This window comes from Neomonachus schauinslandi, chromosome 3 (genome assembly GCF_002201575.2).
Source record: "Neomonachus schauinslandi chromosome 3, ASM220157v2, whole genome shotgun sequence".
NCBI lineage: Eukaryota > Metazoa > Chordata > Mammalia > Carnivora > Phocidae > Neomonachus > Neomonachus schauinslandi.
This window is the reverse complement of record NC_058405.1, coordinates 133422273-133441862: the sequence shown is the minus strand read 5'-3', so window position 1 is coordinate 133441862 and position 19590 is coordinate 133422273. Positions and strand designations below refer to the sequence as shown.

The following is a 19590-nucleotide window of genomic DNA, read 5'->3' as shown; positions in this document are numbered from 1 at the left end:
GCTCTTTCATACCGTTTACATGCATGATGGGTATTAGTTCTAAACCAAGACCCTTGCTACTTAGCATTCAAAACAGGGAAATTAAGATGCTTAGGACAAAATACACTACAAAAGGCTAATACAACATGCTACTAATTCCTGTCCTTTCAACCATCTTTTAACTAAGTAGAAGCAATGCACCTGCAGATGAATAGCACTTTATTATCATTCAGTTACATTTTAGGATAGAGAACCAAGGATGGAGTTTATCACAAACAAGTTTTATTTTCAATGCTCTGGTACCACCAACATTTATACATAACTTGTTTATAGCTAGTAAAAAAAAAAAAAAGAGCTATTATTTAAAATATAGCTCTTCAGTATTTTACCCAACAGCTTATTTCTAATATGTATTCATTTACCCTCTAAACCAAATAAACTGCATTTGATATTTTTTGTTTAAACTGCTATCTAATGTAAAGAGACTATCTTAAACATATTTTATAGAATATATACAATTTCAATAATTACCACAGGAAACTGTAATAATAAGGAATAGTCTTAATGGGTCTGATGTGTGGCAATTAAAATCCATAGTAGTAATGGGTAAAGTAGTATAATTTTAGTTCAAGGTAAAAAAAAGTCAAGAAATGCTTTTTAAATAAAGAGGTTTATAATCTATCAGTTTAAAACACTGCAAAGCATTTAGAGTGTATTTAATTCTAACTTTTAAAAACTTTCCCCGTATCCTGTCTTCTCAACAAGGCATTGCAAAGTATGATCAAATAACTTCACACATCTTGCATCAAATGTACTTCAAAGATTTCTTAGAAACTCTAAGTTTCAAGTAGCAGTTCTGGTGGAAGACAGAACGACCCGAAGGTTTGAGCTCAACAAAGCTGAAAGAGAGTTAACTTTCAGTCTTCAAAGGATACCGATATATTGTAATAAATATCTTCAAATAAATATTTTGCTCTGGGCAAGTTTACACATTACTTTAAGAACTTTTACAGGAGAATAAAAGGCTAAGTTTAAAAACAAGGACTGTTATACATTAACAGATTTGAGAAAATGTGTATCAGATATATTACATAAAATATAGAACATAAAACCAAAGGGCTCTTCAACTGTAGAATTCAGAATCTTGCTTCACTAGAGGAAAAACGTATGCATTTCTCTTTAGATTCTGTTTTAAGAAAAAAATCCTATAACCACTTGATTTAGAGATCTGTACTCTTCTAATTGAGTTCAGTTAAATATTCATTTTTCATATTGGATTACTGGCCAGATAATAAAATCATCACTACAGAAAAACCCATCTCATCAATTTAAAAAGAATTTTTATTTTTAAAATTTTTATTCATTTATTTATTTTAGTAGGCTCTAAGCCCAAGATGGGGCTTGAACTCACAACCCTTAGATCAAGAGTCACATGCTCCAGGCACCTGGGTAGCACAGTCAGTTGAGCATCAGACTCTTGGTTTTGGCTCAAGTTGTGATCTCCGGGTCATGGGATCGAGCCCCACACTGGGCTCCGTGATCAGCCCATGGAGTCCACCTGAGTTTCTCTCTCCCTCTTCCCCCCACTCTCATGCAAGTGTGTGCACGTGCTCTCTAAAATAAATAAATCTTAAAAAAAAAATTGCATGCTCTAGTGACCGAGCCAGACAGGCACCCTCCCTTCTCATCTTTCTAAAATTCAATGTTGAATCAAAGATTAACTGAAAACTTTTAGTTCCAATGTTTGTGGCTAAAAGTTCAGATTCTATTTCTGAAGATCACTGAAAAATTCCCTACCTTCAAGGATATTATTTTAAACTTCAATTAAACTTATGGAAAAATATACTTATAGAAAAGTTAAGAAGGTTGCGCCTGGGTGGTTCAGGTGGTCAAGCATCTGATTCTTTATCTCAGCTTGGGTCTTGATCTCAGAGTCATGAGTTCAAGCCCTGCATTTGGCTCCATACTGGACATGGAGCCTACTTTAAAAAAATTTAAAAAAACCAAAACCTGTGTTTAAAAAAAAAAAAGAAATTAAGCTGAACAGATCAAGGATCCAGAATACAATCTGATCTATTTAATTAATAAAGGTATGCCTTTCAAATGTTTTCCAAACATTTAGCAACAGCTTTTTAAAAAAGGAAAGTATAAAGGTAACTATTCTATTTAGTTCTTAAGTCAGTCATGATGAAATGTTTTAGATTGTATACTCTCTCACTATGGTCATTTCAACTTCCATGAAGCCATTTTTGCTTTTCCTCATCACTGCATAAAGAATGTGCCTGAAAATAAGTGGTAGTCCGCTATGATATAAATATGTTTACACTTTATTTGTATTTGTCCACATTTGAAAACCAAATTACATCTTTAGGATCTTTTCCTAAATAGCACCATTTGTGTAAATTTGTCTATGGTGAGTTATTTTTGAAATAGCAATTAAAAAAGGCATGTTAAGTAGGTGGTCCTTTTACATGGCGAAAGTGGTAGGCTTAATTAACACTGACTAGAATTCTAAGATTACCTAAAAATGCTACAAAAACAAGCCAAAAAATTTCCATATCTACTTAATTTGCTCAATCTTACATTACCTGACAACATTTAAGCTGTGGAAATTTGAGTATTGTTAGAGAAATTAACAGTGTGAATTTTTTCACTACTGGAAAAACAAAGGCGGTATCCTGTGATTGATACTGCATTGGTGTTTTGCTACCTAAAACTCACATAAAATTCTAAGACAGAAATCTCAATATATAATTTTAAAGCTTTTCATATATTTTATAAAAAGCATTACTCACGAAAAAGTTACAATTATCAAAAAAAGTATAGTGAAATATTATTAATGTTATTTTTTCATTTCAAGATTAAATTTTTGTAAGTACACAGGGTTTTTCTGTAAGAGGCTAAAGAATCCAGAATTTTTTTTTTTTTTTTTAGGATTTTATTTATTTATTTTGACACAGAGAGACACAGCGAGAGAGGGAACACAAGCTGGGGGAGTGGGAGAGGGAGAAGCAGGCTCCCCGCGGAGCAGGGAGCCCAATGCGGGGCTCGATCCCAGGACCCTGGAATCATGACCTGAGCCGAAGGCAGACACTTAACAACTGAGCCACCCAGGCGCCCCTCCAGAAAATTTTAAAAATCTGCTCTCATCTACTCTCAAATTCAATCCATATTAGTGGGAGACAAGGATAAAATAGACAACTGAAGTTCACAGATAATACAAACTGCACCCTGTATTTCAACTTCCTCTGCCAAACCTTTTCCCAGAAATGCTAGCAATTAGCAAGACTGAACAATCTTAGTCATACACCCTTACACTAAAAGGCAATGAAATTAACTCAAGAGAAAGCAGGAGGCTCTGAAAAGTATAAGATGAAAGAAACTGAAGACAACACAAATAAATGGAAAGATATACTGTACTCATGGTTTAGAAGAATTATTGTTATTAAAATGTTTGTACTACTCAAAGCAATCTACAGATTCAATGCAACTTCCCTCAAAATACCAATGGCTTTTTTCACAGAACTAGAACAAACAATCCTAAAATTCGTATGGAACCACAAAAGGTCCTGAATAGCCAAAGCAATCCTGAGAAAGAACAAATCTGGAGATCTCATGCTCCCTGATTTCACAGTATGCTAGACTACAAAGCTATAGTAATCAAAACAGTATGGTACTGGCACAAAAACAGACACAGAGATCAATGCAACATATATATATATATGGGTTTATTGCTAGGCATTCTATTCTGTTGCATTGATCTCTGTGTCTGTTTTTGTGCCTTATATATATATATATATATAAGGTCAATTAATCGATGACAAAGGAAGCAAGAATAAACAATGGGAAAGACAGTCTCTCCAATAAAGAGCATTGGGAAAACTGGACAGCCACATGCAAAAGAATGAAACTGGACCACTCTTGTACATCATATACAAAAATAAATTCAAAATGGTTTAAAGACTTGAAACCATAAAACTCGTAGAAGAAAACACAGGCAATAAGCTCTTTAACATTGGTCTTAGCAATATTTTTTCAGACTAGTCTCCTCAGGCAAGGGCAACAAAAGCTAAAATAAACAAATGGGATCACATTATACTAAAAAGTGGAGATGGGGCGCCTGGGTGGCTCAGTCAGTTAAGTGTCTGCCTTCTGCTCAGGTCATGATCCCAGGGTCCTGGGGTGGAGCCCGGCGTCGGGCTCCCGGCTCGGCAGGGAGCCTACTTCTCCCTCTCCTCCCCACACCTGCTCTCTCTCACTATCTCTGTCACTATCTCTCTCAAATAAATAAATCTTAAAAAAAAAAAGCGGAGAAAAGTGGAGAACCCTCATACACTCTTGTTGGGAATGTAATTGGTGCAGCCACTATGGAAAACAGTATGAAGGTTCTTCAAAAAATTAAAGACAGAACTACTACACAATCCAGCAATTCCACTTCTGGATGTTCATTGGAAGAAAATGAAAACACCAATTTGAAGAGCTACATGCACCCTTGTGTTCACTGCAGCATTATTTACAATAGGCAAGATTTAGAAGCAACCTAAGTGTCCATCATAGATGAATGGATAAAGATTAGATATACGTAAATACATATATACACATACACACACACATACACAAATACATGCATACAACGGAGTATTAGTCATAAAGAAAATGAAATCTTGCCATTTGCAACAACACAGATGGACCTACAGGGTATTATGCTACATGAAATCTAAAAAACAAAACTAATGAACAAGACGAAACAGAAACAGATTCCTAGATATAGGTAACAAACTGCTGGTTACTGGACGTGGGGGTGGGAGTTGAGGGGGTTGGGCAAAATAGATGAAAGGGATTACGAAGTACAAAATTCCAGTTATAAAATAGTCATGGGGATGTCACATATAGCACAGGGAATGTAGGCAATAATATTGTAATAACTTTGTATGGTGACAGATGATAACTGGACTTGCCATGGGGATCATTTCATAATGTATAAAGATATTAAAAAAAAAAAACAAAAAAAGGAATCACTATAATGTATACCTAAAACTAACAGGATACTGTATGTCAATTATACTTCAATTAAAAAGAGAGAGAGAGAGAGAGAGAGAGGGAGGACCATAGGGGAAGGGAGGGAAAAATGAAACAAGACGAACCCAGAGAGGGAGACAAACCCTAAGAGACTTTTTTTTTTTTTAAGATTTTATTTATTTATTTGAGAGAGAGAGAATGAGAGAGAAAGAGAGCACATGAGAGGGGGGAGGGTCAGAGGGAGAAGCACAGTCCCCGCTGAGCAGGGAGCCTGATGAGGGACTTGATCCTGGGACTCCAGGACCATGACCTGAGCCGAAGGCAGTTGCCCAACCAACTGAGCCACCCAGGCGCCCCAAGAAACTCTTAATCTCAGGAAACAAACTGAGGGTTGCTGGAGTGGTGGGGGGTGGGAGAGATGGGGTAGCTGGGTGATGGACATTGGGGAGGTATGTGCTATGGTGAGTGCTGTGAATTGTGTAAACTGAATCACAGACCTGTACCCCTGAAACAAATAATACATTATATGTTAATAAAAAAAAAAGAGAGAAAGAGGTCAGGAGGTATTGATAAAAGCAAAGGTCAGAGACAACCATAAGAGGAACAAACCAACAGTGTTCTAAATAATCAAGCTTATTGTAGTAAAATTCAGAATAATTATGTTGCCTTTGAAGATGATGGCTAGTGGGGCTCCTGGATGGCTCAGACGGTTAAGTGTCTGCCTTCGGCTCAGGTCATGATCCCAGGGTCCTGGGATCGAGCCCCACATTGAGCCTGCTTCTCCCTCTGCCTCTGCCTGCCGCTCCCCCTGCTTGTACTCTCTCTGTCAAATTAAATAAATAAATAAATAAACACACACACACACACACACACACACACACACACACGAGGGCTAGTGGAGGGGCGGCCTGGGTGGCTCAGTCGTTAAGTGTCTGCCTTCGGCTCAGGTCATGTTCCCAGGGTCCTGGGATCCGCATCAGGCTCCCTGCTCGGCAGGCAGCCTGCTTCTCCCTCTCCCACTCCCCCTGCTTGTGTTCCCTCTCTAGCGGTCTTGCTGTCAAATAAATAAATAAAATCTTAAAAAAAAAAAAAGATGATGGCTAGTGGGGAGATATTTTACAAGCATCTTAATTGTGACTAAAAACTTTTACATGCAACTGGAGAACTCAGCTTGGAAAAGAAAAATGGATGATGAAAGATTAATGTAATAACATATTCTAATAAGCAAATTAACTTCTAAGCTGATGTGCTGTGGTTTCTGACCACCTCACCCAAAAGAATATATTTTTCATACACAAAAATAATACTACATATTATAGTCTGTGAAAACTCAAATATGACATAGTCTCAAACATAACACATCTAAAACAAAAATCTTGATTTTTTTTTCCTATTTAGACCTACTTCTCCGATCTTCCCTATCTCAGTTTATAGTACTACTATTAAGGTTAAGCAATAGGGTACTCCTTGTTTCTCTTTTCTATCTCATTATATTTAATTCAAAAGTAAATCCTACTGGCTCTACCTTCAAAATATATCCTCAGTCAGACAAATAATTACATTGGCTCCTCTACATTCAGGAACCAGCAAAATGTTTCTTTATAACACTACTTACTATTTGTTTATTGACTGTTCCTCCTAGCTAGAATATAAATTCCATGAGAGGAATGATTTTGTTTTCTTGCCACTCTCCCCGGCATCAAGAACACAGAGGCACTGTGGAATGAACATTCTCAATGCAAACTGAGATAGAAGAGGCATGCCCATCCCCCCCCACATCCACTACCCATTCTTATTTTAATAAGGGGGGAAAAAGTCTTTGAACATGTAATTTAAATAAATGATCTTCGACCATGAAGCAAATAATCCTACAAGAAGACATCATAAAAGACTGATTCCTTACTCCTAACACAGTACTTCTAAATGGAAAAACCTGGTTTTCAAGAAGGAAGCAATTAGAAGTCAATGCAAATACATAGCTATTTTCATGGCAAATAGTATTTGAAAGATTTACCAATAACTAAGTCAATAGTTCCTTTGGAAGAAATCAATTCAGCAGTATCAGCTGGAACTTAAAAAAAAAAAAAGACACCAAAACCTTCAAACAACAGTGAATTTTGTACAACACAAGGAAAACTACTACCTGTATTTTTAGTAAGAGTATCTAGCTGGGCTTGAGAATTTAACAATCTAATAAGAACCGTATGATTAGGAAAAAAAACTCCACTTTAATAAGCCTATATTATATGCTAATTTATCTAGCATTGTGTGAATTTGGGCAAGTCCTTTACAATGAAACAAAATTTTAAAAAATTAACAACAAAAAAACCAAATCAACCAGTGCCAAGTCATGAGAAGTTTTAGTCAAAAAAAGATGGGGCATGAGGTTGGCAAAAGATTTAAGTCAGAAGTTTAAAGTCAGTTTAAAAACTTGAAAAAGTTGGTTTAATTGTTAATGCATTAGGAATTGCTACTTGTACAGGAGGAAGTTATGATATCCAGTATGCAGTAATACATAATATCTTTGCCAAGTTATGTGAAGCACAGTGTTCTCAATATGACAGATCTGATCTGATAAAACTTCCTGGATTTTCAAATTCAAATGACAAGAGATTTTACTCTAAGAATGCAATTTCCAGGGGCGCCTGGGTGGCTCAGTCATTGGGCGTCTGCCTTCGGCTCGGGTCGTGATCCCGGGGTCCTGGGATCGAGCTCCGCATGGGGCTCCCTGCTCGGTGGGAAGCCTGCTTCTCCCTCTCCAACTCACCCTGCTTGTGTTCCCTTTCTCTCTGTGTCTCTGTCAAATAAATAGATGAAATCTTTAAAAAAAAAAAAGAATGCCATTTCTAATTTTATAAATGTGATTCAGTGACAAAAATCGCATTTCATTAAAAAAAAAATCAACTCTGGGGGCGCCTGGGTGGCTCAGTCCCAGTTAAGCATCTGCCTTCAGCTCAGGTCATGATCTCGATCCTGGGATCGAGCCCCACATCAGGCTCTCTGCTCAGCGGGGAGTCTGCTTCTCCCTCTGCCCTTCCTTGTGCTGTTTCAAATAAATAAATAAAATCTTAAAAAAAAAATTAACTCTGAAGTAATTCTTGATGAAGAGTTTCAATGCCTTGAAGGGAGGTACGTGGGGGGATGGGTTAAATAGGTGATGGGGTAAGGAGTAGTACATTTGCTGTGATGAACACTTGGTAATGTATGGCATTACTAAATCACTATATTATACACTGGAAACTAATATTGCACTGTATGTTAACTAACTGGAATTTAAATAAAACCTTAAAAAAAAGTTTCAATACCTTTAAACAGGAATGTCCAGAAACAGAACAACTCTAAAACATACAATTTTCTTCAGGTCCCTCAGAGATTCATGTCCATCCCAGACACGCAAAATACATTACCCCATCCCAACATCCCCAAAAGTTTCAACCACTCCATCAACAACTCAAGTCCAAAATGTCATTATCTAAAAGTTATTCAAGCAGACTCTGAGTATGATAAATCATGGAGCAAAATTCCTTTCCACCTGTATAACTAGAAAACAACTTACCACTTCTAAAATACAGTGGTGGGACAGGCACCAGATAAGTTATGATGGAGTTTCCCATTCCAAAGGGGAGAAAATGGTAGAAAGAAAGGAGTCACTGCTACCAAGCAATTTCAAAATCCAGAAGGTCAAATTCCATTAGTTTTCAAGACCTGGGAATACTGTGGCCTGTGGCTCTACCTTCTGGGCCATTATTCCTTTTTCTTGAAGGGAAGCACATGTTTGCAGCTGAGCAGTGCTATCAGCCTGTTTCCTACCTATAGAATTTTGGAAGTTCATTAGCCTTTCCTCAACATGTCAGTCCAAACTGGCAGTGTTTCTGCTGATATAACATTCTCAAAACCGTTCTAGGTCACCTGTGTCTGCCATGAGGGTTCACACCATTAGATAAGATGGTCCTACAAAGGACTTGATCTCTATTCAATCTCTATTCCTGGTTTTTGCTGAGATTACTGAGGAGATCCATGAGTCATGTGTGCAATCTCTTTCGAAAGAGCAAAAGGTTATCTAGCCATCCTCTTGGCTTTCTCTCCAAACCACTTTCCTGACAGTGAATCTCCTAACTTCAGTATCTTCTGCAACCTGGATAGACTGAGAATCTCCCAAATCATCAAGTCCTGGATCTTTTTTGCTTTACAGTTCTTCCCACAATCTCACCCATTCCTCTCACATTTACTATGAGCCACAAGAAACCAGGCCACAACTTCAATACTTCGGAAATCTCCTCAGCTAAATAGCCAACTTCACTGCTTACATGTTCTCTTTTCTATATAAATGTAGGACACAATTCAGCTAGGCTTTCTGGCGCTATATAACAAATACCTCCTTTCCTTCATTTTCTAATAATATGTTCATTTCCCTCTGACTCCTTCAACATTCCTATTTCTACCAACATACTGTTTATGATGGTACATTATTCTCTAAGATGATAGTTTTCTCTCCCATGCTCCTAACTTTATTCTGAGCCCTCACCAGCAGTGCCTTTAAAGTCCATATTTCTACCAACCATCTACTCAAGGTAGTCTATGCTCTTTCTACCATGTGCCTCAAAATTCTTCTAGTTTCTACCCATTACCCATTTCCAAAGACATTTCTACAGTTATAGTTATTTGTTACAGTAGCACCCCACTTCCTGATATGAAAATCCATATTAGTTTCTATGGCTGCTATAACAAACTACCACAAACTTGGAGGCTTGAAACAATGGAGACTTATTCTATCACAGCCTAGAGACAAAGTCTAAAATCACTATCACTGAGCTAAAATCAAAGTGTCAACAGGGCCACATTCCCTCCAGAGACTCCAGTGGAGTCTGTTCCTTGCTTCTTCTAATTCTGGTGGCTATAAGCATTCCTTGGCTTGTGGTCACATCACTCTGCCTCTGCTTCTTGAGGGGCCATAATTCAGCCTGCCCCAGACGCATACTCTTTAATGCCTCTCTTTGCCTTCACCGTCTTTTGGTTTATTTGTTTCAAAGAGTTTTATGTCATCAGGTTAATTGTCCATGTTCTTAAGGAAATATATTAGCAAAATCTGTGGGATCAGAAATGCAGCGAGAAATTTAAATAGGCAAATTCTATGTGAAGAAAAAGTAGAAAATTTAGCTATTGCCCTCCATCTTATTCAACTTCTGGGAAATGAAGTAATTTTCATGTCCATAATAAAAAAAAGAAGTTGGTAAACAAAATACAACTGTGATCATAAAAGTAAAGGGTTTTTAGGAAAGGTCCACTCAGGAAATAGATCAGGCCAAGGATCATGATCAAAGCTTACCTGCAGTGACAGGCAGGCAATCACCTCCATAACTAAAGACAATACATGGTTTTAAAGCTACTATATAACAGTTTCTCTCCTCCCTCAAGCCTTTAAATTTTAAAACCTGTTCTATACTCAAATGGAAAGCAGAGTTAAAGATAAATTTATTATTGTTCTTACCTCTACACAGTCAAAATTCTCATCAACTTTAGATGCATATTCAACACGGAACATTGTTGACAAGCTACCAGCAATATAGTATAACAGGATCTTCAAACCCTTGTAACCAAAAGCAGTTTCACTGAAAAGGAAAAAATATCAGTAATCTGAGACCCCAGAAAGATTCTTTGCAAAGTCATTACAAAGTATTAGCCCTACATATAAACAAGTTTAACTTTATGGGTAGTTTCAAGATTTTAAACCATACCTATTTTAAAAAGAAACAAGTATTTGTAACGAAACTGTGCCTCAGCTTTCCTCATTTATAAAATAAGAGAGGCGCGCCTGGCTGGCTGTGCTGGTAGAGCATGTGACTCTTGATCTCAAGGTTGTGAGTTCGAGCCCCACCTTGAGTGGAGAGATTACATAAAAATAAAATCTTTAAAAAATAAAAAATAAAGTAAGAATAATAGCACCTACCTCAGGGACGTTGTTTGGGTTACATGAGCAAGTTAATACCTATAAACTGCTTATAATGTTGACCAGCACATTATATAAGTATGTAATAAATATAATATATCATTGCAGCTGCTTCTACTACTAGTACCACAGAAGGCATTTCAAATCAGACACAAGTGGTATTTAAACTGGTACCTCGCTAGGCAAGCAGCTAAGATGTAGCTTTGGCCCAGTCTTTCCTCCAGTTCACCACTTGCTTCCATCATCAACATCCAGAGCTGCTGAAAGTGGTGAAAGCATCTAATTACATCACCCTATGAACTCAGAAAGCAGATCTGGAGCTGCTGTTATTTTTCCAGCCCTGCTTCCTGCAATCTACCTACATCCTGATATTCTCTTCTCTGGCTTAAAAAGAGTCTTCCAAAATGTGAATCTAAAATATCCAGAATAGGTAAAACTATAGAGACAGAAGGTAGTTTAGTGATTGCTAGGGCTGGGGGCTGGGGAGATTAAGGGAGGAAAAAGAGAATGACTGCTAACTGGTTATGGGAATTTTGGTGGGAATGACAAAATGTTCTGAAATTGACTGTAATGACTGCACAACACAATATACTAAAAATCATTGAACTGTATACTTTAAATAGATGAATTATATGGCAAATTACATCTCACATCTCAATAAAGCTTTTTTTTTTTTTTAAAGTGAATTCTGAAGAAGAGTGCCTGAAAGGAGCAGTGTCATTTCCAGATTTCTGTCTAGGCATAAAATAAAACATAAGCAGTGTCCATTCCAGGACTCTGAAAGTTATGTGCATAAAAAGGAGTGCCAATGATAAGTAGGATTAAGACCAATGTCATACTTGAATCATAAGATATAGGGTCATGATTATGTGACTGTCATCTGTCTACCTTAGGAGTATGCAAGCATTTTTAATGACATGCAAAACAGAATGAATATACAAAATACCACTGAGAAGCATTACCTGTAAGACTAGATTCTATGCACCTAAGGAAGAGATTTTAAATAGCAAGAAGAGGAAAGGAATAAAATAAATAGCTCCTTAATGATAGAAATCCCAAAAGAAAATGTTCTTATCTTTATAATAAAATAAAAGCTATTTAAAATACAAAAGGTTCAAATTTGGCATGAATCAATATGTAATAAAATTATTAATATTTAAAAGCACATAAAATGCCCAATCTGATACATTAATAATGAAAAATTCTGAGGAAATTTGTCCCATGGAGAGACATTTTTCAACTTCAAAACACATTAAATAAACATGTGAACAATGCTGAAATAACACGTTAGGTAAAATCGCCACGAAGGGCAATATTTTAAATGTCAACTATGTCAAAACACCCCTTCCTACTACAACAAAGCAGCGTTCCTTGGGAAAATGGCTAACTCCAGAACTAGTAGAAAAAGTGTAAGATGAATGAACACCTTATTGTATTCAAAAGTAAAGTGTCCCCCAAATAATGATGATATATCAAAAGGATTCAAAAACTGGTTTGTAATGGGATAATTTGAGCATCATAATTAATAACAGTAGCGGATTATGACCCCTTGGATTAAAAAAGATTCTCTAAGTCTATTCTGATATAAACAAAGAAATACATAAGGGGAAAAAGAGATGCTCTTCCTTATAGAATGCCAACTAATAAATGTAGAAGGTATAACAGAGTTAGAAAAATCACCATTTTACAATCACAGTAAAAGATTCAAAGAATCATCAGTGGATTTAAAACTACTAGAGGAAAGTCTGATGGGAAACAGGATCTTTTCAGTCTCAAGAGTATCTCCCCACAGATTACATAATAAAGGAAAAAACCTTATAGTGGAGAAAGCTGACAGACACCTCTAAACTAAGTGACCCAAGTTAACAAACAATGCAACAAACTGACGTTATAGACTTTCTGATTATGACAGACTGAGACGGACACACACAACCTCTGTGGTACTATAAAAATGTATATTATCGGGGTGCCTGGGTGGCTCAGTCGTTAAGTGTCTGCTTTCAGCTCAGGTCATGATCCAGGGTCCTGGGATCAAGCCCCACATCAGGCTCCCTGCTCAGCGGGAAGCCTGCTTCTCCCTCTCCCCCTCCCCATGCTTGTGTTCCCTCTCTCACAGTCTCTGTCAAATAAATAAATAAAAATCTTAAAAAAAAAAAAAGTACATTATCTGAATTTAATCATGAAGAAACAAACTAATGCAAAATGAAGGTTTATAAAACTAACCTATACCCTACAAAAATGTCCATGTCACAAAAAACAAAGAAAGGCTGAGGAACTGTTTCATATTAAAGGAGACCACAGAGATATGACAACTAAATGTAATATGTGGGGCGCCTGGGTGGCTCAGTCAGTTAAGCATCTGCCTTGGACTCAGGTCATGATCTCAGGGTCCTGGGATGGAGCCCCATATTGGGCTCTCTGCTCAGCAGGGAGACTGCTGCTCCCTCTCCTTGCTGCTCCCACTGCTTATACTCTCTCTCTCTGTGTCAAATAAATACATAAAATCTTAAAAAAAAATAAAAATTAAATAAATGCAATATATGTCTCTAGATTGGATTCAGAATGAGGAAAATTGTTATGAAAGAATTACTGGAAACAAAGTGGCAAAATTTGAAATGTGGACTGTATCTTAGAAAACAGTACTACAGCAGTGTTAAATTTCCTCAATTTTGGTAATTATATGGTTATTGTCCTTGTTTTTAGGAAATACATACTAAAGAATTTAGAGGTAAGGGATCAAGATATATCTGCAAACAACTCTCAAGTGGTTCAACAACTTTCCAATATCTCTATCTATATAGGAGAGAATGATTAAGGCAAATAGAACTAAATGTTAACAAGTGGTGAATCTAAATAAAGGATATACAGAGTACTATTCTTTTTTCCTTTGAATCAATTAACATATAGTGTACTATTAGTTTCAGAGGTAGAGTTTCAGTGATTCATCAGCTGCATATACACCCAGTGCTTACATCAAGTGCCCATCATACTATTCTTATAACTTTCTGCAAATAAGTTTTTTTCACAATCAAAAGTTTAAAATGGTAAATGACTATTCTAATAATGTAATGAAGCTACAGGAAATTAAGGGATTGTGCTGAATATCCCAGGACGTATCTATAATGTTGCTTTTAAAAATGAATTTCTCGGGGCGCCTGGGTGGCTCAGTCAGTTCAGTGTCTGCCTTAGGCTCAGGTCATGATCCCACGGTCCTGGGATCGAGCCCTGCATCTGGCCCTGCGCCGCAGGGAGCCTGCTTCTCTCTCTGCCTCTGCCTGCAGCTCCCCCTGCTTGTGTTCTCTCTGTCAAATAAATAAAGTTTTTAAAAATAAAAAAGAAAAATAAATAAATTTCTCTTAACTGCCTATTTACAGAAGAACAACTTGAGCTTTCTAGCTTCAGGAGAGTCTATTCTGTACTAAGAGCAGTATAGCAAAGGAGCAGAAACAAAAAGTAGTAATTATGAAGATAGGCTTCATAGACAGATTGCCCGAATCTGAACTTTGGTCATTCCCATGTCCTTAAGCAGCTATTCAATTCCACCAATGTACAATGTAATGAATGATAATACCATCGCTAAGGCGGTTGTGAGAATTAAATAATGTATCCACAGCACTACATGATAGGTATGATACAGTAAACTGGTGTTTCAATGTCAAAAATGCATTCTAATGTATATTTTTAAATAAATTACATAAAAAACAGCAAAGAAAATAAAGCCTGTTTTCTAGATCTTAAAAAAAATTTTTTTTTTTTTTTTGGCCACACTAATTTGGCAAAGTTACTTACTCATCCCCAAAGAGTTGATGGGTATATTCAGGAAAGAAAGTTCTAATGTCATTCTCAAGATCTTCAGGAAAACGAACTGTTTAAAAGAATAAAAAATATAGAGATATTAAAGATACTAAATTAAAGATATTAAAGGTGACAGGTATTTCCATTTCAAGAATTTCACTATAACTAGGATACAGCCAACATCTTTCTTACTTAAGTTGTCACTTTTCCATTATATGATTTACACTGGATTCTCATGAGACAAATGAACAATGAAAATTAGAGTATCACTTTGAGTGCTTCAGTGTCAAAACCCTATGATTCTAAGAATTAGAAAACTAGGTATGCCAAAGGCATCTGATTTAGTTTTTATTTTTCTTTATGTTTATATACAATGCAAAGAGTAAAAGAAAACAAAACCAAAAAAGACACTCTGAGATAAGAAAAGCTACAGCATCAAAAAAACTAAAGAAGAATGCTATAGGAAACATTCTGAGAATAAGAGTAATCTGAGTTTTGAGGAGGCCTTTACCATTACATCATTCTCTATCACTGCAAGATGATATTCATGTTATTCCTAGGTTTGGGTTTTTTTGTTTTGTTATTAAAAATAACCCTGCAATGACATCCTTATATATGCTTTGCTGTACTTTTACATACAGTATACACAGGATAAATTCCTGGCAGTAGAAATGCTGAGTAAAAGTACTGAATTATTTTTATAAATACTGCTTAAGTGCCCTCTAAAAATATTTTAACAGTTTATATACCTACTAGCAGCTACTTAAACTCCTTTGCTTCCCAGATTCTTGAGAACATTCTGTACCCTCAACTTCAATTTCTACCAATTTAAGATGGAAATGGGTACCCTGTTATTTTATTTGCATTTTTTGAGTTCTGATACTATTGGACATTTCCCCAATATAATTTATCTTACGTAGAAAAAACCTTACCCTCCCCCCACCAAACTCTTTAAACTGAAGAATGAAAAGATAAGTTGTAGATGAAAAATTTCCAACACTGTCCTCCTAGAACAGGTTATTCACAGGCTGCCAAAGTATCATCCAGCAGATTAATGATTTACAGAAGAAAAGATATCTTTTCACTGTAAAGATCCAGCAATTACCACCTTTCCAAGTAATCTAACTTAGAATCACTCATTATAGGAGAGACCAACATTGTATGTCTCCTGATTCAATGCAATATAACATATACAGCCATCATTTATGAAACATTTTCTTAACAAAAATCTTTATCCTAGCTCTAATCCAGCTTTAAATCTTCCAATTTACAAGAAATATAGAGGACAGGGTAACAAGTTAACTACTACCAAAAGAAAACAGACAAATCCAGAATGTAGATTTGTTTACTAGTTCTACTCAATAACTTTACTCTTCCAAATAAATCAATGGTATGGAGGAAAAATTTCCATGTTGCGGGGAAGGACTGTTTTTTTTTTTTTAATTCTTTATTTTTTTTCTTTTCAATTTTATTTTATTATGTTATGTTAGTCACCATACATTACATCATTAGTTTCTGATGCAGTGTTCCATGATTCATTGTTTGTGTATATCACCCAGTGCTCCATGCAGTACATGCCCTCCTTAATACCCATCAGCGGGCTAACCCATCCTCCTACCCCCCACCCCTCTAAAACCCTCACTTTGTTTCTCAGAGTCCATAGTCTCTCATGGTTCGTTTTCCCCTCCGATTCCCCTCCCTTCATTTTTCCCTTCCTACTATCTTTTTTTTTTTTTTTTAACATATAATGTATTATTTGTTTCAGAGGTACAGGTCTGTGATTCAACAGTCTTACACAATTCACAGCGCTCACCATAGCACATACCCTCCCCAATGTCCATCACCCAGCCACCCCATCCCTCCCAACCCCCACCACTCCAGCAACCCTCAGTTTGTTTCCTGAAATTAAGTATGGAAGGACTGTTCTGAATTGAAAGAGATTAAAGAAACATTACAGCCAAACATGATGCAGGATCCTTGACTGAATTCTGGGTTAAATAATTTTTATTAAAAAGCTACTGAATTCTTTCAAGGACAACCAGGGAAAGCAGAAAATTATACGATATTAAAGAATTACCATTAATTTTCATAGGTATGATAATAGAATTATGGTTATATATATGAATATTAATATATTAGGACTGTCATGATGTTCAGAAATCTACTTTTGGGGTGCCTGCATGGCGCCATCAATTAAACATCCAACTCTTGGTTTCAGTTTGGGTTGTGATCTCGGGGTCATGAGATCGAGCCCTGAGTCGGGCTCCGAGTCTGGTGCAGAGTCTGCTTGGGACTTCCTCTCCCTCTCTCCCTCCTCCCTGTTTGAGCATGGACACGTGTTCTCTCGCTCTCTAATAAATCTTTTTTAAAAATCTACTTTCAAATAATTTAGCAAAAGTACATATTAAAGCAAATATGACAAAACATTAATTGTTGAATTTAGGTATTGGATATATAGGTTAAGTATTGTTCTATTCTCTCAACTCTTCTCTGTGTTAACAAATTTTCATAATGAAAACTGAAATTGAAAAAAGCCCTGGGCAAATACAGCAAAATGTTAAGACATGAAAAAGCTAAGTGATGAGATCATGATATTCATTAGCTTGCTCTATGGTTTTTGTATGTCTGTAATATTACACAATAAAAAAATAAAACAATCCAATATGTCTAGACTCATTAACCTCCAAAATTTCCCACTACTGCATCTCTAATATTTAAAAATATTTGGAAGTCTCTAGAAATTATTAAAAATAAATTTCAGGGGCACCTGGCTCAGTTGTTAAGCGTCTGCCTTCGGCTCAGGTCATGATCCCAGGGTCCTGGGATCGAGCCCTACATCGGGCTCCCCGTTCAGAGGGAAGCCTGCTTCTCCCTCTCCCACTCCCCCTGCTTGTGTTCTCTCTCTCTCTGTGTCTCTGTCAAATAAATAAAATCTTTAAAAAAAAATTAATTTCAAACTACTGCTTCTAATATAATATATAGCACTTTGGTAGTGATGAGAGACACAAGAGAAAAATGTAACTACTGTCAAAAATGTAGTTATGATAACTATTTCTATAATTTGGATTGGCCTTCTTCCAATATATCTGTCATCTAAACTATTAAGGTTTTACTATTTCAGCATGAAATTTAGTCCACAGGTAATAGGAACTAAAAGAAAGAGAAAGCAAAGTGATGAGTCTTTTAGTTGAAGTAAGAATCAAATAGCTTAAGGCAAATATATAGTTAAATATTTATTGTTTGGATGTGATTAGATTTGGGTGAAACAATCTAAGAGAAATTCTTAAAAACCAATGCTATGTACTTTACAAAGGATTCTTTTAGTATCAAATAAATGAAGTTTTTATATTAGTCATTGTATTACATGAAAACTGTTCGCTGTACTACGTTTAGCCACACTGAGCAGATCCCTAAAAAGCTGCCCCCAAATTGCTGGGATTACACACTGAGTAGACATCCAGGGTTATACTTTATAGAGATCAGCCTAAAAGTTATCTCCTCAAAAAGGGTCTTTAAGATAAAAAGTCCTAGGCCTAGACAAAAGGAACCAACAATTAGTGCTAGGAAGTTAGTATTTGTAACAGATAAGAAATGAAGATGAATTTTCTACTCTTATGTAAAAAAACAAAAAACCCTCGGGGACGCCTGGCTGGCTCAGTGGGGAGAACATATGACTCCTAATCTTGGGGTCATGAGTTCAAGCCCCACATCATTAGGTGTAGAGCTTACTTAAAAAAACAAAAACAAAAAACCTCAATACTTACATAAGTGTAGTAATTACCATAAAAGAAATGAAACCACATCTCTGTATTTGTCTGTTCTGGACATTTCACATAAATGGAATCATACAATATGTGCCTGTTATGTCTGGCTTCTTTCTTTTTTCTTTTCTTTTTTTTTTTAAGTAGGCTCCACACCCAGCATGAAGCCCAACACAGGGCTTGAACTCACAACCCTGAAATCAAGGTCAGACACTTAACCAACTGAGTCACCCAGGTACCCCATGTCTGGCTTCTCTCACTTAATATGTTCTAGAGGTTCATCCGTGTGATAGCATGTACCATTAGTTCATTCCTTTTTGTGGTTGAATAATATTCTACTATATGGATATACCATAATTTGCTTATCCAGTCCTTGGTTAATGGACATTTAGGATGTTTCCATTTTGGGGTTATTATGAATAATGCTGCTATGAATGTTCCTGAACAAGTTTTTGTGTGAACAGTGTTGTATGCCAACACAGGACATATTCATAAGAAGCAGTCATACACAGTGTTATTAACCATATCATTAGTTGTCACTTGAACATTTACTGTGTACCAGGCAATTTGCTAAGGATTTTATAAACATTGTAGTTAATCCCCACAAGAACTACGGAAGGTAGGTATTATTACCTCCGTTTTCTAGATGAAAAATGCAAAAAAGACTAATTTGCTCAAGGCCACAAAATAAGTAGTGGACTTAAGGCTGAATCAGTCGGACATATATACATGTACATGAGAACATGTATAAAGTGTGAACTCCCCTGGATATAACAAACATTAAATATTTTTAAGTCTTTACAATGCAGTTATGTCAGTAAAGCAAGAGAGCAAGCAAACAACCCCAAAATGATTAAATAAATTACATAAATGAAAGAGTTTTAATATAAATATTAAACATAATGCTATTGAGAAATATTTGGTGACAGAAAAATGTTTATGATGCATTTAGGTGAACAGAACATGACAATGTAACCTCAATTTTATGAAAGAGAAATAACATAAATGAATATATAGTTTAAAAAACTGGAAGGAATTATCCCAAATTATAATACAGAAATACTATAGTTATTCTGAGTGATAAAATTA

At 36.1% G+C, this 19590-nt stretch overlaps 1 protein-coding gene across 1 annotated transcript in view; it reads right to left on the bottom strand.

Moving 5' to 3' along the window:
- Nucleotides 1-19590, bottom strand: part of HAT1 (histone acetyltransferase 1) — a 61939-nt gene that overhangs the window by 26640 nt on the left and 15709 nt on the right. Inside the window, exons 3-4 of the mRNA XM_021702870.1 lie at nt 14735-14810; nt 10487-10607 (exon numbers count right to left, since the gene is read on the bottom strand). Of these exons, the coding sequence (XP_021558545.1) occupies nt 10487-10607; nt 14735-14810 (197 nt within the window). The remainder of the gene's footprint in view (nt 1-10486; nt 10608-14734; nt 14811-19590) is intronic.